Below are 26075 nucleotides of genomic sequence, written 5' to 3' on the forward strand. Positions count from 1 at the left end.
CGGTCGTTACCACCCCTCACCACCTTTTGAGCCTTGTACCCCGGCTGCTCATCACAGCTCAGACCCTAACAAGTTTCCTGGAGCCAAGCTCGGCCACCTCTTAAAAAACGCATGCCTGCGTCCACCAGGAGTGACCAGAGCAAGAGCTCCAGGGGCCACGCCCCTGTGGAGGCTGAGTTTACCAGTAGGCTGGGACTGGCCTGTGCAGAAGACGTCCTCAGGACTGGAAGGCAGGATAGGGACCCAGCAGGCTGGGGGTCGCCTGGATCCACCACAAGCATCCTCTCAAGAGAGAGAGTGGTCACCTCTGACGACCCATTGTTTTGGCGAAAAGCGCTGACACTAAGGGCCCAAGTTCACTGTGGCTATTTAATCAGAGGGGCTGGACTGGGTAGGAAGGACATGCAGGGGACAGTGACCAGCTACCCCAGTGCCCCAGGGTGGAGCGGAGCGGCCCAGTCTCAGCTGCGACATCTGGGTGACGCACAGGGAAAGGGTAGAAGAGCAGTTCATCGGTGACCCAGTGAGCCGAGGTCCCTGACTCTCCTCTGGCCCCAGGCCCAGCCCAGGGCTCACCTGGATGATGAAGCCAGTGGAAGAGCACTGCCTGACCCACAGGCTGAATTTCCGCTTTTTCCTCTTCCGCAGTTCCCGCTCCGTGCACGTGGCAATGAACACGGGGTCTTCATCAATCAGGGGTTCGTGTAGCACCTGCCGGGAAAGTGAAAGCAGAGATTCTGAGCTCAGGGGGTCATCAGATTTGAGCTCAGATCTTGTCATTGCCTTTGACCAGCTGGGTGCCCTTGGCTGTGTTACTTTCCTTCTCTGATCCTGAGTCTCCTCATCTTCAAATGGGTAACATCAATATCTACACCAGTATTTTGGGGAGGAGTACAAAATTGGAGGCAGAGCGCTTAGCACAGGCCCTGACATATAACAGTTACTCAGAGAAAACTGCCACTTGGTAGAGGGACCACCAGCAGGGGTCCCCAGCTCTTGCTAAACATGGCTGGCAGCAGGCACCCACTTCTCTTCATGAAGGACCTTCCCACTCCCAGATGATGGCTTCAGGTGCTAAAAAGTTCCCTCCCTCACTGACCCAAAATGTACTTGCATTGAACTGAAACCTATGGCTCTGACTTCTGCCCTATGAGAAACAAGCAAGCAAACAGACAAAAATCTCACCCACTATTTGTTTAGGAATCCACGACCGCTCTCACGCTGGCCACAACCTGCTTTTGCCCGGGTTCCTGAGGTGCCCGGTCCCCTTGCGGCCACGTCCCAGCCTCGGGCTCCTTTTGACAGGATCCCGAGGCGATTTTAAAAATCATTTTTACATTTTAGCTTCTTGATATCATAGTTATGACATTTTCAGTGACAAGACAATAAAGTCAAAAGAAATGGCATTTAAAAAATAGACTCCAAGGGGTGGCCAAAGTTTGTCTCTTCAAGTTAAACCTTTTAGGGAGGCTTTGGAGTACATTTTAGGACTCCGCTGCGCTTCCCTCCCCAATCCTAATCCAAGATTAATTAAGGATTGCTGTGAATGTATGTAGGTCACTGAAATGAAGAGCGTAGGAAATCACAGGATTCCAAGAACTCTACGAGGTGTGCTGGATCCGGAGCCAGATGTGGTCTGGCCCCCTCTCTGCCTGTCGTAAGTAAAGTTTTATTGGAACCTGCCAAGCTCACTCACTTATGCACTGCTGATGGCTGCTTTTGGGCTCATGGCGGAACTGATGAGTTGAAACAGAGGCCTTATGGCCCGCAAAGTCAAATGTTTGCCATCTGGCCGTTGATGGAGAAGTGTAGTGGCCCCTGCTCTCCACTAGTACCTTTCAAACTTCGGAACGAACGAACTAGTCACTCAGGGAACTTAACGAAAATGCAGAGTCTTACTCAGTAGGTTTGGGGCAGGGCCCAAGTGTCTGCCTCTCCAGCCAGCTCGCAGGTGGCGTCAGAAGGTGCTGGGCCAAGAGCAGAGTGGAGGACAATGCTCACCATACCCTTCCGTGCTTCCATTAACACTACCTGGATTCCATTAAAAACCTAAGAGCCTGCAGTGTTTGGTCTTGGTTGTGTACACGGGTCCCCTCGGCTTCTCTGTTGCTGGGCGGGGGAACAAGCCCAGCTTCCCTGTCTCCGCTAATGCGGGGCAGGCCTGGTGAGCGGCCTGGCTGAGGTCCCAGGCCCTCGTGCCTGCTTCCCGAACTCGCCGGCCCTGCATGGGCAGAAACCATCAAAGCCCCATTTGGAATCGCTCTAGCAAGACGGACAAGTACCTGACTTGGTGGAGAAGTGGAGCAGAGGGGAAGGAAAGATGCAGAGATGCGGTTTTTCTGCCCTCTCTCACCTTCAAAAAGCCAACGGACCTCCACTCCACTTGCATTGAACATGTAATCGGTCACAAATTGCATGCCTCACCAGTGCAGAAGGGCCAGCAAGCACGTCTGGTTCCCCTCTTTTCTACCGGCAGTAATTGAATTCTGAATGGGCCGTTACTAAACGCGGCCCAGAGCCGTGTGTCTGACACAGCTCCCAAACTCTGCCAGAAAGCCTCTTCCTCCTCCTCCTCCTCATCAGCGTTTCCATCAGCAGCTGCATTTCCTGAGCCCCTCTGTGGGACAAGTTCATTTTGGGTTGTGGCAGTGGGTAGAGTAGGGGAGATACAAGCACCCCTTTATGTACTTGCATAAGCACTCCTGAAGATATTCTAATTAATCTGTCCCCATGTTGCATGTGCGTGACCACACACGCACAGCCATGCACATGCATGCACACATGGCTGCTAGGGTTATTGCTGGATTCTGGGAGCTGTTAGATTTCTGAAGACTCTGTACAAGTTAGGACTCATCCCAAAGGGTCATGTTGCTGGACTCAAAAGGCCAGAGGGTGCACGGAGTCCGTGAGGCAAGTGTGCTGTGTGCGCTGTGGTGAAGTGAGTGTCAGGGAAAGGATGCAGAGCAAGCCCCCGCCCTCAGCTGATGAGGGATGGAGGACAGGTGAGCCACGGGACCTCACCAGGGGGCAGGACAGCCCTGCCAGGGAGCCGTGAGGCTGTGGGTGGCAGGCGGCAACCTGCCACCAAGCTCCCTCCTGAGTCCCCTTCTCCTTGAATTGAATGTTCCAGATCCCAGCAGGGGCAAGCTGGGAAACCTGGGGAGTTTGGGGCACCCAGCTTCTCCAGGATCAGACGAGGACCCCTCCTCTCCACCTTAGAGGAGAATGAATGCAGGAACTGAGCATGTGGCTGACACCAGAGGCCGAAGGGAAAAGCCGCCCTGCAGCCATGTCTCCGGCCATGTCTACTGAGGGAAGGAGAGGAAACAATCTGATTACCAGCCAGCCAGAGAAGTGGCCCCGGCAGCCTGACTTGCCCTCTGCCTCAGGTTCCCATCTGCCGGGAGGGGTGTACTGGGTATTTACTTGCCACCAGACTCGCTTTTCTCCCTTCCTACCCTGTGCTGTGGCCTGGAGGCCAGCTTCTGGCAAACTGCGCCCAGTGTCTGTGTGGACAAGTGGGAGGCATGAGCAAGAGAAGGGAGAGCCATTCCCACCCTGCCCACGTCCTCTGGCCTGTCCCCAGGCTGCGGCCTTCACTGCTGCTCCCGGCTCCCTCTCCAATTAGCCCTGGCTGGTCCACCACCCTGGTCACAGCCAGGACCCTGACACACCCCCGTCCCCCATAGCTGCTTCTGACCCTCTCCCCAGAGTCTTGGGGACACACAGGTGGGGTGATGGCCTGGAATTTAGGTCTCAGAAGGCACAGACCACAGGCGGCCGGCACACAGCAGGCACGGCAAACCGGAGTCCATGATGGGTGATGAGGCTTCCCTCGTCTCGTTGCCCAGCAACCTCATCTCCAGTCGTCCAAATGACTGGTTGTTCGAGTCTCAAGAGGTACTGAGGTACAGCAAGCCCGAACCCCGTGCAGCAGCTCCTCGAGGGCCCCAGGGACGTCTGACCCCCAGGCTGACCGGAAAACTGCTTTTTCCCGTCACCCAGCCAACAGGCCTCTGGTTTGGTTCATTTTTACCAACCAAACAGCCTGTGAAACAAGCAGTAAGGTGCCAATCTGTGCTTGGTCCTGTGGGGCCTGCTGTAAGGATGCGCTTGCGGCCCCTGAGCCCCCACCTCCTGCTGGGAAAGGCAAGTGACACAAACGGGACACAAGACAAAATGGCATTTGGCTGCCCTTTAAATGAAGGGGGTGGCGGTGGGTTCAGGAGCACAGGAGCCGACGTGGGGATGGGCCCGTACACTGGGCCGAGGCACACGGAGCATCGCAAACACCTGGGAATGCCCAGGACCCCAGCGGGATCACAGAGCGGCGGAGAGAACACGCAGAGACCATTCAAGGCTCCCGCAAACCTGAACCGGACGTATCTTCCCCACAAAACCCTGCAGTTTTCACCTACGGGCAAGGTACAGAATTAGGGACAGAATCTCAGAGGGAAGATCAAAGACGATGTGAGGCCCTTAAAGAACAAGCACAGGAAGAGAAGGGAGACTGACGGGTCACTGAATGTATTAATAAAATTGAAGTAAAGTCTTGTCTCTGCACAGAGCAGGTCAAAGGGAATTGGCGTCACACAGGCCAAGAACTTCCTGAAGTTTTAGTTGCAGAATCTCTAGAAATGAGCCACCTCCTCCACACACTAAACTCATAGAGCAACGAGAGGGACAATTCTGAAAATGTCACCACAGCCAAATGCATGTCACAGGTCAACACCAGGGACTCAGCTGAGAGCAGGTCCCTTCTAGAACCAGTTAGGGAAGCAGAGAGGTGTTGGGGCCACACAGTCCGCCTTGGGGCTCTATCAGACCTTATCCCTAGGGTCCCACACCTGCCACATGGGCCACGTGGACCCCAGCACAGGAGAAACTCCTGGCTGCCGAGAAGAGCTGCCATTCCAGGCTCATGCCCTGTGCCACCCAGAAAGCTTCCTGCCCCTCCCACCTCCGCGGGATGGACACAGACTCCGAGAATAGGACAAGAAAGCTAGTATTAGCTTGAGCAAACATAATCTGTTAGAAAAGTGTAATTGAAGGAGAGGAAGGATGGGGAAAAAGATGAGGGAAAGGGCATCTCAGAGTATAACACTGAATTCTGACTTGTCTGTGCTCTGGAGCCGTTACTCTACAGTCTCCCTGGATTGTATGCGAGTTACAGGGGTCAGGAGGATGGGAGAACAGCAGGCATAACCTTGAAGTGACCTCAGAGTCAAGGCAGGAAGGGGAGGGCGCCCAAGGTCACCCCTGCTTCCAGCTTCTGCTGCCACCGGGCCAGGCACAAGACGCTAGAGGGGACCCTGGGGCCCTCTCCTGGCACCAGCCTCACCTGGGTTTGGGAAGGCCTGAAGGCGGAGTCAAAGCCGCTCTGCAGGGAGTCCAGGAAGGGCTGGACCTTGTAGAGGCCGTGCGTGGTCTGGCTGGAGCGGAAGGCCACCACGTGGAAGTACTTGAGGATCTTCTCGAAGCGGGCCTGGCTCATGACGAGCGCGAGGCTCCGGTTGCTGTAGAAGCCGCTGCTCCAGATGCTGAGGACGGACTCGCAGTGGGAGATGGTGGTGGAGATCATGTAGCCCAGGAAGGCCTTCATCTCTGCCAGCGTCACCTCCGCCCAGGCGCCGTCGCTGCCGAAGCGCTCCTGGAACTTCCTGGCGTACATATTCGTCTGCACCACCATGTTCTTGAGGACGTTGTCGGGGACAAAGAGCTGGAAGAAGTCCATGGCGCTGGCGCTGGGGGGCATCTTTCGGGTGGGACCTAAAACGAAGACAGGCCAAGCGCTTATTGCTCTAATATCACACCCCATCCTGGATGGGGGCGCGCTCCCATCACTGCGCCTCTGCCGCGTGCCACCATTCCCAGTACCCTTGGTGGGGGCAGGGGGTTCACACACCCACCCTGAAGCTCTCCTGCCCCGCAGGTTCCCAGTCCCCTGGGTCCTCACACACCATCAGGGGCCCCTCTTCACTCTGCACACACCCATTTCTTACAAATCAGGCCAATTCAGAAACACTGACTCATACACAGAGTAAGGGACAGCGTGTGTGTGGGGAGGGGGTCGGTTAGGGACGCAAAGCCTATGGAATTCTTAACACAGGAGCTTGGCCGTGGCTCTGGCATCTGTTTTCTTGTGAGTTAAGGTTGCTCTGTAAATAAGAACACTTTCACCACTTGCGGCCTGAGAAGTTCCATCCAGGTGAGGCTGCGGTTTTTATTAGGCGTCTTGCACATAGCAACTTTGAACTTATTAGTGAAGAAACCCTAAGGGACTGGTTTAGATCATTTCATCAATGCAGTAAAAACCTCGTAATTTTTAACTAATACAGGGACAGTCTTTTGAAATATAGTACTCCCTCGCTATATCACGGTTCACTTGTCATGGCCTCACTGTATCACGGGATTTTTAAAAATATTATATTTAATTATTTATTGCGCATTTTTCGCTATATCGCGGGATTTTGCGGTCCTGTACAGTAAATACTAAAATAAATGTAAGGTTCCTACTTTGCGGATTTTCACCTATCACGGGGGTGTCCAGAATGTAATACCCGTGATAAGTGAGGGATCGCTGTATACACATGTATACACACACACACACACACACACACACACACAAACATTTGTATATATGTATTCATGTTCATATATAGTTTTTTTTAAACTAATTTTCGAGAGAGGAAAAGAGAGACAATCATCGACTGCTGTTCTACTCTTTCATGCATTCATTGATTCTTGTATGTGCCCTGAGGGTTAAACCTGCAATGTTGGCGTATCGGGACAACGATCCAGCCAACTGAGCTACCTGCCCAGGGCCATATATAAATAGATATAATATACATAGTCTTAAGAGCTATGGCTTTCGATGCCAGGGAGTGACTTAAGCCAGCTGACAGCATGCAGAGATCTGTGGGGGACAAGCTTTGCTTCTATTGCATCTGCGTTGTGATGTCTAATAAAAGCTGGGCATGTTCTTCAGAATTTTATTCCCCTTCCCAACAGCCTGCCTCTACTGCTGATTGAGGCAGCCTCTGCAAATCAAGTTTCCTGCAGCAAAATGAAGACTGACAAACCGGGATGTGAAGGCCAGCACAGGGAGTACAGTCAATAATACTGTGCTAACTATGCACGGTGCCAGGTAGGCACTGGACTTTTCAAGGGGCTCACATAGGTATATAAATGTCTAACCATGATGCTGTACCCCTGAAACTAATATAATATTGATTGTCAACTATAATTGAAATTTTAAAGAAAATTTAAAAGACTTGACAATGAACACAAGATGCCAAGGTGTTAGATGCAGCTGCGGATTTGGAGAGTGGAAACCCTTCATTTGCGTCTGGCTAACTGCACAGTCTCAGACCAAGTTCTTCACGTCTGCCTGTCAGACGGGCACTGTAACACCCGCTTCACAAGGCTGTGTGTGGGCAGGATGCATAGGCAGTGCATGGGTGCACCCGGCAGAGCGCCTGCCCTGGCAGGTACCCAGAACCTGGGGATTTTACTGAGACATTACAGAAGTCCTCAGACAGCTGGGCTGTGGGTGTTAGAATGCTCTAATTGCCCTCATTTTACAGAACGGGAAGCTGAGGCCCAGAGGGCAAAGTCACCGTCATATTCACATCCATCGATCGTGTTTTTGGAATGGCATCAGGCAGTCCTGGTGCCGCGGGCACCAACTGGTCTGGGAGGATGAGGCACTGGCTGGCAGGACAGTGAGGTCAGGAAGAGGGAGCCCCCTGAGCAAGGACAGCCTGAACTCCATACCCACCCTTCATGAAAATCATTTTATTTCAGCAAAGCCAGCAGCCTCAGGTGGGAGAAGCCATAAACTATTCAGGGGTAGCTCTCAAAGAGGAGGAAAACCAGCATTTTAATTGCTACATTGTACTGAGTAAGCAGAATGAAATTTTCTCTTCCAAAAATTATTTTACAAGTAAGTTTGCCTCCTAGGCCATTTCAAAATGAATTCCCCCATCAAACTCTGGCCTGGCCAACAGTTTAATGAAGAAAGTGGGAAGTACCTGGCTCCCATTATCTGTTTAGTTTTGATTTACAAGCACCAACCATGGCCACTTGTGGATGTGATTTCCAGTATTTGTCAAGTGTTGGCACAGGTGGGTCTTTGGGAGGAAAGGCTAGGGGGCAGGGGCAGCAGGGAAGGGGAGGAAGGGACCACCCACTCCCTTGGACCCAGGGTGCTGCAGCAGGCCCACAGATGCAGGGTAGCACTGAGACTGCTCAGATCTCTCCAAAAGCTCCCCCACCCCAAGTCAGGAAACCAACCCCCTCTTTCCAGCAGTGGCCAGAAAAGCAGAAGTTCTGTGTAGAAGGGGTTATACAAGGGAAAGGCGTCTACAGATCCAAGCAGGTGGGCGTGCTAAGTCCTGCAGTGGGCACTGCCTGTGAATTTAGACCACTTGAAGGATGGGCGGGCTGTGGGGGAGGGCACATCGCAGACCACTGGGCCCAGGCCTGGGTGAGCCAGGTCTAGATCTTGTTTTATCCGGTTTCCTCCATCCTTCCCTTTCTGAACTGATGGCAACCACTCAGGAATTCCTCTTGGCCCTTTCTCGTCCTCTTATGCTTCCATTCCCTCCCTGTCCACAGTGGCTGGCTGTGTGACCTTGGGCCAGGGCCACATAGCCTCTCTGCACCAGTGTCCTCATCTACCAAATGGAAGGAAGGATCTCCACAGAGGGAGAGAACATCACAGGATCTCACACACAGACGATGTCACACTGGCGATGGCCTATCCTGCGGCCCACTCAGGCGTCAGGTCCCACGGGAGCCACTCCTTCCACTCCACCCACTTCACAACCACAGGCCAGGAGGCAGGGGGCACTGACCCCCACTGCTACCCTTCTGAAAGAACAGGGCGGCTTTGTGTGCCTCCTAAAGTGCACCTTTTAGAGATGGAAACATTCATTTTGAACCCAAACTGGCATTTTTTGGTCCATCAGCAGTTTTGCGACATAGATGTGGGCCATTTAATATTTAGAATTAAAGGTTTAAAATTATGAAATAAGTTATCTTAAGGCTAAATCAAGTAGGGTTTAAAATATAACAGGAATGTCCTGCATCACCACAAAAATATTCCTCTTATTTGAGACATCAAAAATTACATTCTGTAAAAGCGTGATAAAGAATACAGCCGACTCATGGTTCTCCGTGCCAGCTGCAGCTGGTCTCCGTCTTTCACTAAACTATCACTTTTCCTGTGTTCTTTTTTTCCTTCTCCCAGTGGCTGGTCTGCAGAACAAGCACAGCTGTGTGACAGACACCTGAGGTCCCAGCCTCAATGGTAGAATTCAGCCCCTCGGCCACTGAAGAGCTCAAAGGCTTCTTCCTCCTTTGACCTCTTCCCTCAGAGCTAAGTGACTGGTAACAGATTCGATTTGCAGCCAGATCAAGGAGGTGTGGGCAAGAGTCCTGGCCATGCTCCTGACATGCCTCAGGCCCAGCCCCCTCCTCTGTGTGGCCAGAGGGGACGACTCTCACTATCTCCCCAGGCAGCTGTGAGCAGCGTCAAGGTGGCCCTTTAGGTAACGTACCAAAATTAGGTTCAGATTAGGGTCCCCCAATCCCCGAGCTGGTTCATGGCCTGTTAGGAACTGGGCCACACAGCAGGAGGTGAACGGCAGCTTCGCGGGCATCACCGCCTGAGCTCTGCCTCCTGACCCCCCACCCCCTGTGGAAAAATTGTCTTCCACGAAACCGGTCCCTGGTGCCAAAAAGATGCTCTAAATCATACCTTCTGACAGAGCCTTTCTCTTAATTAATATGCAGACGCATGGCCAGGGGTCCCCAAGTACAGCGTCAGCTACATAATGTAGCAACTGCAGGGCTTCCTCCTTAGGAATGCATCACAGTAAACTGTGCACATGTGTGCATGTGTGTATGTGTGCACACTTGTGTGGGGTATTCCTCAAGCTAATGCAACACAGTGGTTGGCAAAGAAGTTGGAGATTAAATAATTTTGGGTCAGGCACCTGAGTTGATGTTGTTCATAGGAAACAGACCATAGAGTATTTGTTGGCTAATAAAGACATTTTTAAAAATCTATAACCATGACTAGATGTCATGTGACAAAGAGCTGGGGAACAGAGAAGGGGTGACATGGACACAAGCCTGACACACCAAAACTTTTAAAGACAGTCACCTTTAAACACGCTCACACCTGCGCCACCCCGGAGCAGGCTCGTCCACTAAGACCCTTTCCCGCCCAAACCAGATTCCACTTTTCCTTAGCGCTGAGCTGAAACGTAGCAGGGCAGAGGCGTCTGTGAAGAATGAGAGGTGGCGTTACAGTTACAGCATCCCCCCTTTCACTTTCTGTGGTATAAAATATTAAATGGAAAATTCCAGAAATAAACTACTTATAAGTGTTAAGTGGTGCCCTGTTCTGCATAGCATGATGAAATCTCCCGCACCCTGCTCTGTCCCACCAGGGATGTGAGCTACCCCTTTGTCCACCGTATCTACGGTGCAGACACTCCCACCTGTTCATCCCTCAGTAGCTGTCTTGGTTTCAGGTCGACGGTAGTGCCATGCATGTGTTAAGTTACCATTATTTTACTTTACAAGGGCCCCAAAGTGTAAGACTAGTGATGCTGGGAATTCAAACGTAGCAAAGAGAAGCCATAAAGACTTAAAAAAAAATACATACAAGGTTCAGTACCATACAGGTTTCAGGCATCCACTAGGGGTCTTGGAACATCTCCCCAGTGGATACGGGGCTGATGGTCCCTGCAGCTGGGGTTTGGGTGGGCGAGAGCTGGTTCCACCCCGGTCCTTCTGTTGTCTAACTGAACCTCTGTAAAGCTGCAGCTCTTCTGGGTCTCAGTTTTTCACTGGTAACTTGCTTCATCTCCCTTCCAACACTAATGCAGACAATGATGTAAGTATTTTGAGGAATGTAAATAATTACGTACAATTCAGAATCTCTTATTATGATTCTGAAATAGTTGCTGTGCAGCCAAGTTGAGGACCACACAGATTCCGGCTCCATGAGTCCCGCGGTGATGACCTGGGCCAAGTGACCAAACCTCTCTGTCTTCCTTAGTCCGTGTGACCTGCTCCAACAGAACGCCACGGGCTGGTGGCTTAAAGAGCACACATCTGTTTCTCACAGCGCTGAGGCCTGGAGGTCCCAGATGAAGGTACAGGCAGATTGGGTGTCTGGTGAGGACTGCTTCCTCGTTCATAGACGCCCATCTTTTCACTGTGTTCCCACATTGTGGGCAGGGGTGGGTGGGCGTGACCTCAGGGGTCTTCTTTATAACACACAAATCCCGTCATGAGATCTCCACCCTCAGGACCTAAGAACCCTCCAAAGGCCCCAACTCCAAACACCATCTCTTGGGGCTTGGGTTTCCCCATATGAATTTGGGGAGGGGGGGGATAAAGACATTCAGTCTACAGCACCTTTTGAACCCCAGTCTCCAGGTTGACTGAGAGGAACAGTAGTATGAAATTCACAGGGTTGGGCTGAGGACCATGTGGGCCGAGGCCCAGTGCCTGAGCTCGGCCGGGTGCCCAATAATGATCTAATCCCATGCACCACAGCGTCCGCTACTCCCTTATCCCAGGCTCTGTTCCCCTTCCTGGAGCTGACTTGCCAGATGGCTGTTACGAAACAGCAGCCCTCGCGACCGCAGTTCATGTTTCATTTTGACACTCTGACTATTTTTCACACGACGCTGTGTTGGTAAAGCCCCCACGTGGGTAGAGGGTGGACAGATGTGCTTCCCCACTTCAGTGGAACACGATGGGGAAGGGGGTGCATGGCAGGGAGCTCTGGGCCGCTGTCTGAGGCCTGCTCACCTCAGCAGGCCCCACCTCATGGGCAGTGACCAGTGTGTGTGGGCCACCCAGGGCATTTACTAATTTCCTGCTCCCCCATCACTGCTCCGACCACACCCACTGGCGTTCTTCAGCCGCTCACATCAGGTCCATGTCTGACTTCCTGGGATGCCGATTTTCCTTCAGGCTCCTTCCCAGACTGACCTCCGCTCCTCAGGATGTTCCCAAGTTGCTGCCAGCCCTGGCGAGCTCCCCACCACACACTAGTCCTTCCTCCAAGAAAGGCAACAGAGGAAGGGACTGCCTATGGGGAGTGTGAGCGATGAAGGGGATGTGCAATCACCCCAGGCCTCCAGAAGTGTGTTCCAAGGATGCACTCAACAGAACAGAAAACTGATGTGCCCAGTGCAGGGTCTTCTCCGCACCAAACGTTACCCTGAGCATTCATGTGACTGGATTTCGCTCTCGCCATGGCCAATGGAAGAGGTGCTGGGACACGCACTTTGTAGCTATGGCAGTGCCGGCTCATGGAGAAAAAGCTCAAGGTCACGGAGCTGGCGCATGAAGCTGGGCAGCGTCTGCCCTCGGCCAGGCTGCACCTGCACCTGGGCGCCGAGCGTCCCCGGACGGCCAGGACTGTCTGGCTCCGCGGCCGCTCCTGACCATCCTGTGATGCGGTTCTGACCTGGGGGAGGGTGTGAGGAGGAGGCTGAGGGGGAGGCATGGGAAAGAGGAGAGGCTTTGGGGAGACGAAAAAATGCTGAACGCTAACTATTTAAATATATATGGGCTCAGGAGTTGTTTTTTCTTGACTAAATCAATTCTTAGAAAGAAACAAGCGCTGAGGGGAAAGGAGTCTGCTCAGAAAGCCAGTGAGGGCGCTGCGGCCCAGGGGAGGGGCCCAGGGCTTCTGGCCACCACAGGACACGCGTGAAGTCTTGGACCATTTAGGAGTGAGTCAGTAGGGACTGCCATTTCTGGTGATTCCCTCAGAGGTTACCAGAGGGGTACAGGAAGGTCCCCAAGGGACTTTGTCTCTCTTGTTCCTTGTTATATCTTCACTGCCTAGAACAGAGTCTGGCTGGTAGGAGCTGCTCAGCAGAACTTGTTGAGCGAATGAATGAATGAGTGCGTGAATGAATGAATGAGTGAATGAGTGAGTGAAAGAAAGAAAGAAAATAAATAAAAAGGGTAATGATTCTGCAGGGTTTGAGTGTAAGGGCAGTATCTCCCCAGCTCATAGTGAAGGTCAAAAGCACTGAGGTGCTCAAAAGGAAATGGTGAGACAGAGAGGCAAAGACAGAGGGCAGGTCCGATAGGCCTGGGCTGGGTCTGGAGCCCGGGCCCCCTCCTAGGGGACTGAGGTCCAAGCAGGACCACACCAGTGTTGTGTGTGTGTGCACATGTGCCTGATGAGGTGGGGTTTGGGGGGACCCACTCTGCCAGGCCTCCCCCTCCTCACAACCCTGGATGTAGACCTCTGTACTTACCTACAAACAAGATTAAACATACAGCTGTAGAGACGCAGACTCAACTGGGCATGGGGGCTGGGCCATTTTTGCAATCCCGTCTTAGTGTGTGAGGAATACTGGAGCCCAGAGAAGCCGACGAACAAAAGGCAGTGGCATGGGGCCCATCCTGACCTCTGGAAGGCCTTGGCCACAGGCCCAAGAGAACCAGACTCTAAGGAGAGCCAGAGGGCCATGTGCGGCCCCAGAGGGATAGGGTCTGGGCCTTTCCAGCCCGAAGAGAAGGTAAAGGTCCCATCGCACCATGATCCAGGTGGCAGACAGCAGCAGGGTGGGCCTGATCCTCCACAGGCCGCAGCCCTGCCTGAGAAGCAGCAGCTGCATCTGCAGCAATGCCAAGGGCACATGTCGATGTGGTCTTGTCAGGCCAATGAGGAAAATGACGTCACAGGAAGCTGTGAAATCATCCTCTTCTCACCCCTACAGTCCCAGCATGGGCAGCTGGCTCTGTCTTTTCCATGTGCGTGTTGTGGGGGGGGGGGGGGCAGTAAATGGTACCTGACTCCCTCCCTGAAAGGGCCTCTTAGGACATGGTGGCGGCCCTCCCCAGCTAACTGTCTTAGGCAGACCCCCCCCCGCCTCAACACACACACACTCTCCTGGTTTAGAACCCCTGGTGCCATCCACCACGTCCTGTGGCAGACCTGCCCATCACCTGCTGAAGTGACACAGCCCAGGCCTGTGACACATCCCCCTGTGCCGTGCTCCTCCCTTCCCGTCACCAGGCCCCCTGTGCTTACTCTGAGTGACTGTGTGCTGTGAGCGAGGGTGGGGTGCACTGCCTGGGGCCAGGAGGAGGGCGGGGCTGTGGCTGACAGCAGGCTTGCGGTGAAGGAAGGTGTCCGGGGTGCAACAGGGACCATTTGCTGCGCTTGGTAGGGAACAGCAAGGCAGGAACGCACCACGGCTCCCCAGCCGTGTCCTTGCAAAGTGTTCACGTGCCCTGGCCAGGTGGCTCAGTTGGTTGGGGTGTCATCCATACACCAAAACGCTGTGGGTTCAGTTTCTGGTCAGGGCTCATACCTAGGCTGCAGGTTTGACCCCTGGTCAGGGAGCATGTGGGAGGCAGCTGATCGATGTGTCCCTCTCACATCCATGTTTCTCTCTCTCTCTCTCTCTCTCTCTCTCTCTCTCTCTCTCTCTCTCTCTCTCTCTCTCTCTCTCACTCTCTCTCTCTCTCTCTCTCTCCCCCGTCCCCTCTCTCTAAAATCAATAAATATATTCTCAAGGGGTGAGGATTAAAAAAAAGTGTTTGGAAGCTTTGAAGTTAGTCTAAGGAAATACTCAGAGATGCATGCGTTTTATAATAGAAAAACAGTACAAATAAACTAAATGTCCCCAAACAGGAAACGGCCATGATATGGAACTCTCCATACACTAAAAAGGAATGTTCTTGAGGAATATTTCAGAGTATAAGAAAACTGTCTTGAGAACATCTTTAAAGAGTGCAAAAGCAGTGTGAATAGGATGATCCAAACTTCAAAATTTCAAAGCGTGCCCATGAACTCGAAAGGCTGGAAAGACAGAAGGCAAAGGTTTAGCAATGATCACCTTTAAATGGTGGGATTACAAGTGAGTTCCACTGTTTCCTTATACTTTTCTGAACACGCTTTTAGGAAATAATGGCTATAATTAAATATACAGGCCTTAGAAGAAGGGAAAGGACAGGAAGCGGTATTTTAAAAACGGTGAACTTGAGGTCCTAATGTTCCTCTAACATTCCTTTAAGGTCAGGGGCTGCTTTCATTTGCAAAACCCAGAGAGGGATTAGGGACTGTCCAGTGCAGAATCCTTTCCATACCGGCGTTCTGTGCGCTGTGGCCCATCTGCCACAGCCACCCACTTCTCCTTAAACAGGAGGCCACAGAGCCCGTGAGGTCACAGGACAGGCGGGCACTTGTGTCCCAGCTCCTCTTCCTGGCGCCTGCAGCCCCCTTGCCTGGAGAGACTTCCAAAGGCTTCAGGCCTTGCTGTCATCTCCGTGACTTGCCCCTCCCCCAACCCAAGTTCCTAAAAAGGAGTAAGAACAGACAAGCCTGAATACCCAAACTTAAGGCACTGAGAATAGCCCAGACTTCGGGGGATGAATTTTTAATGAGTTTTGGGAAAAAAATGAAAGAATCCCATAAATGCTAATATGGCAATCAAATACTTGTTTGTGCTTTCGTGGGTTATAAATATCCCTTTCTGTAACCCAGGGTGTTGTTTGCCGAGGCTGGGAGAAGGAAGAGCAGCCCTGAGCAGATGCTGGCAAAATGCAAGTAAGAGCCAAGTGGAGTGGGGAGGGCGCTAACAAAGGGGGTGTGCAGCGGGGGGCGGGGGGGTCGTTAAATGTCAAGGTTGCAGGAAGCTCCCCCTTCTGATGAGCTCTGAGCTGGTCCTAAGCCGGAATGCAGATTGGCAGCTTGAAATTTCCACACTGGATACCTTGGCGCACCAAGGGAAATAACTCTCCATCTCCCCAGTCCCTTATGTGTGAGAAAAGGGATGGCAGGCCTGACTCTGAGTTTTCAAAGACATACTTCATCTGAGCTTGTCCTTCCTGTTTCTCTCCCTCTTGCTCGCTTTTTTCATATATGGAAGAGCCTAAGAATGAAACAGCAAAGTATCTAAGAGGACGTGGGCAGACAGCAAGAAGGAGCTTCTCTCTCCCCTCTCCCAGGAGCTGCTGTGGGCACTTCAGCATGAGATTTTTTTTTTTTTAATCCTCCCACGACAGCTAGTGGGTGAGAAGCTGATTCTGGCACCACCAGCTTGGGCAGGAACCTGCCTCTTGTTAGCTTTGCGACCTTGGGCCACAGCTGCCTCTGTGTGCCTCAGGCTGCCTGCCCCTTAGAGCCGCTGTGTGGATTATGTGAGCCAGGACCTATCAGGATGGACTCAGGAACCATGGGTTAGTACCATCATTTTTATTGTCATCCCATAGCCTCTTCGTTTGACATGGAATCAGCAGAGAACAGAGCGTGGGCAGAGCATCACAGACACCCACGCTGGAAGGCGCAGATGCCTTCCCTTCTCTGTAGGCACAGCTCCGAAGGAGCCTCGCAGAGGCGAAGCAGTGGGATTCTGTTGGCACACTTCACCACGAAGAGGATGCCCAGCCGCCTGGAGGTGCTCCCCGCCTCCCTCTACCCCCAGAGCTCGTCCAGGCTCCTCCCGCCTCACCTGCTCGATGCCCACTCCAGGAGTCTCGCTCTGGGAGTCTGGGATGACCACAGAAAACACAATTACCAGCCTAACCTGCAGCCGCATTACAGGTGGGCAAGCCGAGGCCCTGGTCCCTGGTGTCCCCGAGGATGGCCTTTGCCTTCTGCAGAGCCACCCCTGGGGCTGTCATTTTTGTATAGTCTGCTCATGATACCATTGCTCAGAACGCGCATTCGAACCCCACGGTCACTTTAAACCCACGCTGCAGAGCCAGGACGTGGTGCTACCCCTGCGGGCCGGGTGGGCAGCAGAGGCCGGTACACAGACCCGGGGGCAGAGCAGAGAGAGGGGATGGCCGGCAGAGAGGACGGCCCCCAGGCCATCACCGGACTGCAGAACGAAGGGCTGGGCTCGGACTGCCAAAGGCTCTGTCTGGCTCCTTACAAAACACAGTTGCCAGCCGCAGTTAAGAAGCGGGCCCCAGATTCACTGCTCCTGCTCCTGTAAGAAGGGGACAACCGCCCCCACCCACAGGACACTCCCGATGCCTGGCACAGGCACGGGGCTCAGTAGACAGCAGCTCTGTGACACCCAGCGGGTGAGGGAGGCCTGGCCCCTGGAGGAGCGCCCTGGTCCAAGGGCGCTCTCCTGTGAAGGGAGGCGAAGAGCTGCCCTGCCTGCATGTGAGGTCAGTCCTGCTGGGCCAGGAACAGCCCCTGCCCCACCAAAGGGACATGCGGCCCCTGCAGGGGGCTGAGACCCTACAGCACAGGGCAAGGCTTGGGTTTTCATCCCCTTGAAGCAAACCCCCTGAGATGGGGGAACAGCGATTTATCTCAATGACAGAGGGACAAACGCCCAGCAGATGACTCAGTGCCGTCTGGCACCCACTGACTCGGTCCCTCGTCCTGGAGCCCTCCTTTCACCCCCCGCCTTCTCCTCCAGCCTTCCCTGCCTCCACATCTGACCTGTCAGCATGCCCTTCAGTTGACATCCTGAATGGCTCCCTCCAAGTCTGTCTGCCCCTCCCATCAGGTCCCCCCCACTGCCCCCCACCACTGCCACAGGCCAAGGCTCATGGCCTATTAACCAGCCTCCCATGTCCACCTTCACCATAACCAGTGTTAGTTTTTAAAAACACGACCTCATCAGGCCACAGCCCAGCTCAAATGCCCGTTGGCGCCACATTGCCTACAGCGTAAAGGTCAAACACTTCCTCTAGAAGGCTCTGCGGGACTGTTCTGCTAGCTGTCAGGCTGTCCCTCCCACGTCTGCTTTTTAGGTCCCTTGTCCCAAGGGCTCACGGCACTAACTGCTCACGTTCAACATGCGGGGGTTTCAGGCCTCCTTGCTTCCCCGTTGCTCACCTCCCAGCCTCCCCCCATTCCTCCTTCTCCTTCAACGCCCAGCCCGGCCAGCCACTCAGCACCACGGCTCAGGTCCTCCTCCCTCTGCGATGCACTCCCTCCTCCCGTGACAAAAAGGCAGTTGCACAGTGTTTCCTAAATAGTGCCATTTAATCTTAGCCCTGCCCTGGAAGACCTTATTATTGTCCCCAGAGGAAGCAAGAGATTCCGTGACTTGCCCAAGTGGCTGGATTTGAACCCTGGAAGTCTGGCTGGCACACCTCAGTTCTTAATTACTGCCCATTACACTTGATTGTAATTACTGATTTCGTGTTCATCGGCTGTGTGGACTGGGCCGCCCCGCAGGGCAAGGGCGCATACTATTTATGTTGCAGACCCAGAGCCCAGCTAGTGCTGCTCAGGGGGCGTCTGTCCCAGGGCGGACAGGAGGCCGGCACCAGACAGGTGGGTGTGCATGTCTCCCCAAGTTAATTAAACCAAATGGCCCTCCCTTGTCATCGCAGATGGAAAACAAAGCCCAAGTGAAAGCATGCTGTGTGGGAGAGACAAGGAGTTCTTTCATGCCGTTTCCCTTCCTTAATTACATAGAGAAATTAACGCTGCTGCCAGTTCCGAATTCAGATGCCAAGTCAGTGACATTGGCAGAGGCCAGGAGCTGCACCTCCCTGTGCTGGGACCTCAGGGTCCCTGAGGGCAGGGCAGGCCTGGGCCCCTCAGGGAGCCCACCCTGAAGGCTGGTCATTCGTGGGGGACGACTTCCACCCAGCTGCCCTTCCTCCCTCCCGAGATCCAGGGCACGACTCTGCTGTGCAGAAGGTTTAGCCGTTAAGAGGAAGCGGGAGCTAAAGTGGAATAAAGGTAAGAGCACTGAAGTGCCCGGGGAGAGCATGGGCCAGTGCAACCCAGGCAGGACGTGGGAGAACTCAGAAAGAGCCCCGGGACCACCCGCCCGCACAGGGCTGCAGGCAGGCTGCAGGTTAGGGGGGGCGAGGCCTCTGCTGCCAAAACAGCCCCCGTGCTCTTCTTCTTCTGCAAGGGGCACAGTCACGGCACAGCTCCTGGGTGCACGGTCCTCTACAGTTTACAAACTGCTCTGACACACGCTGCCTCCTGCCGTCCTCACCTGAACCTCTGAACACCTTACATTCTGCCCACCTAACCAAGAAGGAAACTGGGTGCTGATCGAGGCTGAGAATTTACCTGGACTCTAACATTAGGTCCAGAAGGAATCCCAGATGTCGTGTCTCCAAGCCCGGAGTGAGTCCTTTCTCGACCTGTCCCCCACTGGGTTGTGACCACACTCAGCCACAGTACAGTCCTGCTGCTCCGTGCTCACAGCACACTGGGTTCCTGGTAGATGCCACCAGCCTGCCCTCGGGGAGTCCCTAGGAAAGGACAGACTGTCCCGGCCTGAATCCTGCAGCGACCCTACTCCCTGCCGCCTTTCCAGGTGCTGGTGAGGGCACGGCCACCCTCCTGGACGGCCACCGCAGTGAGCGGCACTTCTTGGGCACACGGCCACAGTGTCTTTGTAGGGCACGGGTGCGGGCCCTGGCCACAGTGGACAGGCTATGCACTGGCACCCCAGTCAGAGGCCAGACCCCTGGCATCCGGGGCTGGCCCAGCCCTGGGGGAGCGCACTGGCCAAGCCGGACAGAGCCTGCTGCCAAGCACTGAGCCTCCCGCACGCTTCCCTCCACAGGGGAGCATCCGACCGCTAACCTGGTAAATCCCGGCTGTGTGAGCGGGGCCCCCTGTGATGGTCCATATCCCAGCCACTCTTCAAGCCCAGTGGCCCCCAAGACCCCCACTCCCCAGAACCCTGCATCCACTACCCTCCAGCCCACCTCATCTCCCACCTCACCTCCTCGACCCACGTTCCCTCCAAGTCCAGGCTATGCCCTTCTCCTACCCTACCGAGCTTGCAAGTCTAGCTCAGCTGAGACCTTTTTCCTGAAACTTTTCCTACTGCCTCCATCTTTAAAAGGCTAGCTTTCTCTGGCTCCTCCGCACTGTGTCTTACTCATGCAGATTTTAGCTTTCTAGGGTGGCCTGTTATTGACTTTGACAGCGTCAGCTTCAGTCCTGCCCAGCTCTTCCTGGGGAGCCCTCAGCTGTCACAGGGTGATGCTCAGTGTCAGCCCTGCATGTTCGGTCCAGAATTACCCTCTGGTTGCTCAAGAAAGTGCTGGAAGCATATTTTACTCACAGCTTGTAAGTGTCCCTGAACAGACGGAAAATACTGCTGAGGGCAGACCCAGCACAGGGCTCCCTCCCTGCCAAGAAGAAGGTGAGCCTCTTTCTCTCACCAGCCCCCACTTCAGCCGCCTGACCGGGGGCCCGCTGAGCACCTGGCCCGGCTGTCTGGCGGCCACGTGCGCCCACAGTGGCGCAGTCACGTCTCCTGGGGCTCAGAGAAGTTAGACATTCTTCCCCAGAGTCCACAGGCCATCTGGGGTCATCCTGCATTCTGCCTGTTTTGTCCTTTGTTCTAATTCTGATTCTAAACCACACGGGCTCCTTAATAAGTAACCGAATCAGGGTCAAGAGAGAACAAGGCTTTGAGTAAGGCTAAGCTATTGTTGGCTCAGACAGAACGAATCCTGGAAATGAGGTTATAAGTAAGGTCATTTCGAAACATGAACATCTTTAAAGCACCTTTTTTGGGTCCATGTTTCTACCTGCTTTCCATTTAGAAATTTTACATTTGTATATAAATGACACTCTGGACACACATATATTACTGCCTATCTGCTAGAATACAAGTTCTTCCAATTCCACGTTCTAAAATTTCCAGCATCGAAAAATAGAGGAAAATGAGAAATGCTCTTTTCCAAAGTTCACTGAGGTTCTTCTGGGCCCTGAGGTAGCAGGGACAGACCATCCTGGCTTGGAGGTAGCTGAGGACAGAACCATAAACCCCCCTCACAAGCGACAGTTGTCATGGCGGTTCAACAAGGAAAGGCTTTATAGTTCATGCTGAACATATTCTCCCAATTTAGACTTCCTATCCCCAAATCCCTTCTGCCTCTGGGACAGAAACCAATGTCGGGACAAAACACCATGATGCAAATTGGAACTATATTTGCAACACATTTCAAAGAGATAATATCTACATATATAAGGAGTTCTTACTAAATCAGGAGGAAAATGACAACCACTGCAAAGGAAAAACCAACAAAACACCTGAACAACTGACATGGTCCAACCAAGGGCCAGTAAAGAAACAAATCGGTGTTTAACCACACCCAGGACCAGACAAACTAACCACTAATGATGAGGTACCATTGATCTGTATCAAACTATCACATATTTAAAGGGGATATCTGCCAGAAAGGGCGAGGGAGACGGGTTCTCTCTTCTGATGGGAGTGAAATCAGGCAACTTTCATCAACGGTCTCCAAGGGACAGTTCCACTAACACCTCCCAGACAGTCAGACAGGGAGACAAGGACATTTGGTATAAGGATGCTCGTCTCCGTCTGATGACAAAAGTGAAAATTTGCATAAAACCTACGTGTTCAGGTCATAAGAGACTGGTTATCTAAATTATAACACATTTCTAAAATGGAGTGGTAGGCAGCCATTTAAAATGAGGTCGTTCAGGATTCCTTAAACGTTGAAGTACGTAAAAAATCACTGGGGATCTTGTGAAACTGTGGACCCGGGGCCTGAGAATCTGCGTTTCCAACAAGCCCCAGGGTGATGCTGCTGCTCCTGGTCTGAGGACCAGACCGTGAGTGGTGAGGATATATGTGTGCAGTCACATGACTGTGTGATGTGAGATTGGGGAGAAGTCAGGTTATAAAGAACAGCATATGCTCATTTTTAAATTTAAAATAACACACACACATGCACAGATACACATATATCCAGGTATCTGTAAAGATAGCTAGCAAAATGCTCAGAGTGGTGGCCATTTCATGTATTTTTCTTTCTGCTATTTGTACTTTCTAACATAATAAAGTCATCCCTTTACACTCTGAAGGGGGCCGAGGCAGAAACTGGCTGTGATGGGGACACCTGCGACACACGGTGCCCATCACATGGCCTGGATCATCACTCTGGCCTTTCTCATCCTGCCGTCACTTCCACGGAGCCTCAGCCAAGCTTCCTTTTCCAAAATCCCTTTTGCATCAGAAAGGGGGATATTTTAAGGATTCCTTTCCTATTTCCTGCCACATAAAAGCTGTAGGTCTAGCTCTTTAAAATACTGCTTAAATGCTCCCTTAAAAAACAAGGCAATGACTTGCCAATCCCCTGCTGTCGGAAGGAAACCTTGTAATTACCAAGCATCTGCCTCTCAATTCAAAGACGAGGCCCCACAGCCAGAAGGCACTGTGATTCAGCAAACAAGAGGGCAGAGGGACCGGTGGGGGACCCTACATCCAAGTCCCGAGTGCCATGTGCAGGAAACTGAAATTTCAAGAGAAAAAGAAAGAAAGCCTTTTTCATTTGGAATGCCAGGCTGACAGGCAAGATCCAACGTGGCAATTTTAACTGTCATCTTTGCAAAGAGCAAAGCTGAGTTCAGTGATTAAAAAACATATTTACCAGGATGGTCCTTTAACCGGAGTCCCCGCTACAGCTCAGGAACAAGTGAGCACGCCAGGACACCGAGTGAGTCAGCGGGCGCTGGGCCAAGGTCGGTGTTTCAGGAAGCAGCATTTAGAGCAATGGGGAAGCACTAAAGCGGGAACAGAGAGGGGGAAGGGACTAACAATCGGCCAGGTCCCTCTGGGTACAGAGAACTGTGTTAAGGACTTGAAAACACAATACCCTAGAATCACAAAAGCATGCCCATGTTACATATGAGGCAACTGAGGCGAAGAGGCAGCAGGGCATGAAGCCTGAGAGCCTCGCTCTGCCCTTACCAGCTGCGCGACCTTGCGTGAGTCACCTCTATCCTCAGTCTCCATTTCTTTATTTGTAAAAGGAGGATAATAAAACTAGCTCCCAGACTTGGGAAGCTGAATTGAGGGCACAGATGGCAATTTTCTAGCAGAGTGCCCGGCACATGGTGGGCGTTCGGCAGATGGGAAATACCACAGGGAGGGTTTAGACTTGGCCCAGGGACCCAGTACTACAGGCCAGAAGTGGGATTTGAACCTGGGTCCATCCCTCCCCAGAGTTCCTGCACACAATCTCACTGTACCATGCCGTATGCACCCAACCAAGCGTCCAAAACACACCCCTCAGAAACCCTCCCCTTCTCTTTCCCCTCCCCGTTTTTGAAACATACATATCACCAACTATTGAAGGTCAAAACATCAAAAATACTGGCATAGATTCTTTCTACTACTTTGGTTTCCTATTTTTATTAACATGATGTTTATTCAGTAATGACCTTAAACTGGACCTAAATGGTTGACATACAGGTGCCAGTACTTCTCCAATTGTTATTTCCACTTCCCTACACTCTTCCCCAAAAGCATTCCCCAAAGAAATCGGGAATGTTCCTGTCCCTAAAGCAAACCAGCTTCAAGTCGAGAAGCTTTCCAACAGTCTGACTGGACACAAAGGTATTTTCGCGTGGAATAGGGAGGGAGTGAAGGAACCAGCTCTCTGTGACGCATTGGCCTGGACCACTAAGGCCAGCGCTCCACCTGGCCGTCCCCGGTGTGGCTGTGCAGTCCAGGTCAAGCCTCCCTGTTGGTCAGCTACGGGCCTGGCACTCACAGCTCTTCTCTCTGCTATGGAAACTATCCCACGGGTGGAAATTGAGGAAATCACATCACTAGGATTTCACTCCTTTGGGTCAAGGCCCTTGTGCCTGGCCAAAAATTAAAGTGCTTCAAAATGCTCAGGAAGAACCACAAAGCATAGGCATTAACAACTGGGCTCACTAACTTGATCAGAGCTTTCTCAGCGGAGAGGAGGAGAGAGAAGAAATGCCTGTAAGAGGCTGGGCGGTGTGCAGCCTAGGCTCCCACACAATTCCGCCCACCCAGCAATATCACAGGGCTGACCCCACACACACCCTTGCCACCCCGATGGAAGCGGAATGGCTGCGAGACTTCTTCATCAGTTTACTAAGTACGCTCTCTTACCTTCAAGTGGCACCAGGGGGGCCCGTTCCCTAAACTGCTCCTGCCGCCCAGGCCCGTACACGCCACTGAACACACAGGCATGTGAAGAGCCCCTCGCCTGAGATGCATGGAACCCCCTGGGCCCAGCTCCGCTGTGCTCAGGGGGCAGGAAGGGACTAGGCCGCACTTCCAACCGGGGCCCGGCAGTGGTCGGGGGAACTGGCAGTTGCCAGGCTCCAGGTTCAGGAGCAGACAGGAAGCAGGGGTCTTCTTCCTCACAAATGGCTTCTACTCAGAAGCCTAAAAATGATGACAGATTAACCAATTAGCTTCCCAATTTTATTCAGAAGAGGAGTGACTCAGGTTTGGGAATTGAGGTGACTGACTCCCAGGAACGCGGCTTCCGGTGGCACAATTTGCAGGGGGTTTCCCGGGGGTGGCAGACGCTACTGGGCAGAGCTATGAGATGAGAAAAGACATGTCACAGGCAGAATGAAATCATGTACAATTATGTCCCCACTTGTCACCAGACCCCTCTGTTGGTGCTTCAGGAATCTGACACAGAGTAGAAAAAATGTCCTTGAAAATCAAAGTCAGTTACAACACCCAACACCATTGACTTTCATTTAAACGCAACACTTGGGCTGCTTATGTCGCCTCTCAGACTGACCGCTGTCGCTCCACAAGGGAAAAGCGAGGAGGAGCTACCACCACCTTGGGCCTTGGTTGAATCAGGTCACCAAGTGGGAAGGAGGGGCCTCCCAGGCAAGAGACTGGAGAAGGCAGGAGTGAGGGGCCTCATACTTGTTGAGCCCCAGCCCTCTCCTAGGCCCATCCCATCCCCACCACCCCGGGAAGGCTGGGGCCCCTGGCCTGGGGCCTGGGCTGCGGCTGCAGGAAGCAGAGGCTGAGTGGGCCTGACCCTCCAGCTGAGCATCCTCCCCAGACTGTTGGAACCAAGGGCAGGGGAGGCATGACCCCCTTTTTACTGACTGATTGATTCTAAAGAGAGAGAGAGACAGACATCGATTTGCTGTTCTACTTATTGATACATTCATTAGTTGATTCTGTGTGTTCCCTGACCAGGGATCAAACCCACAACCTTGGTGTATCTGGAGGATGCTCTAACCAACTGAGCTACCCAGCCAGGGCCAACATCACCCCCCTTTATAATGAGGGGAATGGATCCAGAGGAGGTGGGAAGGTGACAAAATAAAGCCCATCCCTGCGGTGAGCAGCTGACAGCAGACTGGGATGTTCCCAAGTGAACATAAACCAGACTGTAACAGTCACCAGACAAGGCCACTCCATGACCTGATGGGATGCACAGAGAGAAGAGCAATGAAATGTCCCTCGCTCGCTCCACCATGAGTGGCCACTGCTGCGTTATACTGCCAATCCAGCTCCACGTCCATCTGTCACCTTCTAGATAAAAATGACCGAGACGCTCTATTACCTGGACATCCCCAAGTCCAGGGCAGGCCTCGGTTTCCCCAAATCCACTTTAGGCTCAGCCAGCGGAGGCCCAGCCCCTGCACTGAGCTTGGCCCAGCCCCTGTCACCAAGCCATCCACAGTCTGGCATGCATTCTCTCTCACTGCAGCAAACTACCCCACGTTTAGTTGACAAAGGTGTGTCCCTGGCTGTGTTTCCGGTGGGCTTCAACAAGGGCAAGGGCAAACCAAGTCCAAGGTTGGATGTCTCAGTCAGGGGGGAGAAGCCCCTTCAAACTCCAGCCACCCCTACCTGCACAGCCCAGGCGCCCAGCTGTCGGGCAGCTCAGTGTCCCTGCAGGGCTGACTCACGGACTGTGTGCGGTGTTAGCAGGGAGGGGTGCAGTGTCAATTTCCCCACCTCTGTCTCACATTGACTGGCCACTGGGCTTCGGCTCAGCCGCCCAGAAAGTGCCAGGGCACACAGCCAGGGGCAGTTTCCCTGAGTGTGTGGTGATGGGTGGGGCGGCCAGCCTGTCACAATCACTGACAGTTGACATCTGGATGGCACATAGCATGCAGGGGTTAATTAGCTTCAAGTTAGGGTCCAAGACAGAGTCCTGACTCACGCTCTAATTTAGTTACCACAACATCGAGGAAGGATTCGGAAGCTGCTGAGAGTATTATAGTTGAGCAATTTTCCAGTTTTGCGCCCTCATCTTCTCCCCTAGAGAAGAACACTTGCTCTCTCCTTTGC

At 53.0% G+C, this 26075-nt stretch overlaps 1 protein-coding gene across 1 annotated transcript in view; it reads right to left on the reverse strand.

Moving 5' to 3' along the window:
- The window catches only part of PGBD5 (piggyBac transposable element derived 5), a 64929-nt gene that overhangs the window by 16529 nt on the left and 22325 nt on the right, over window positions 1-26075 (reverse strand). Inside the window, exons 2-3 of the mRNA XM_090263262.1 lie at window positions 5342-5769; window positions 577-711 (exon numbers count right to left, since the gene is read on the reverse strand). Coding sequence (XP_090119388.1) covers window positions 577-711; window positions 5342-5769 — 563 coding nt within the window. The remainder of the gene's footprint in view (window positions 1-576; window positions 712-5341; window positions 5770-26075) is intronic.

The sequence above is a fragment of the Furipterus horrens genome, unplaced genomic scaffold (assembly GCF_987537825.1).
Source record: "Furipterus horrens unplaced genomic scaffold, mFurHor1.1.pri manual_scaffold_15, whole genome shotgun sequence".
NCBI lineage: Eukaryota > Metazoa > Chordata > Mammalia > Chiroptera > Furipteridae > Furipterus > Furipterus horrens.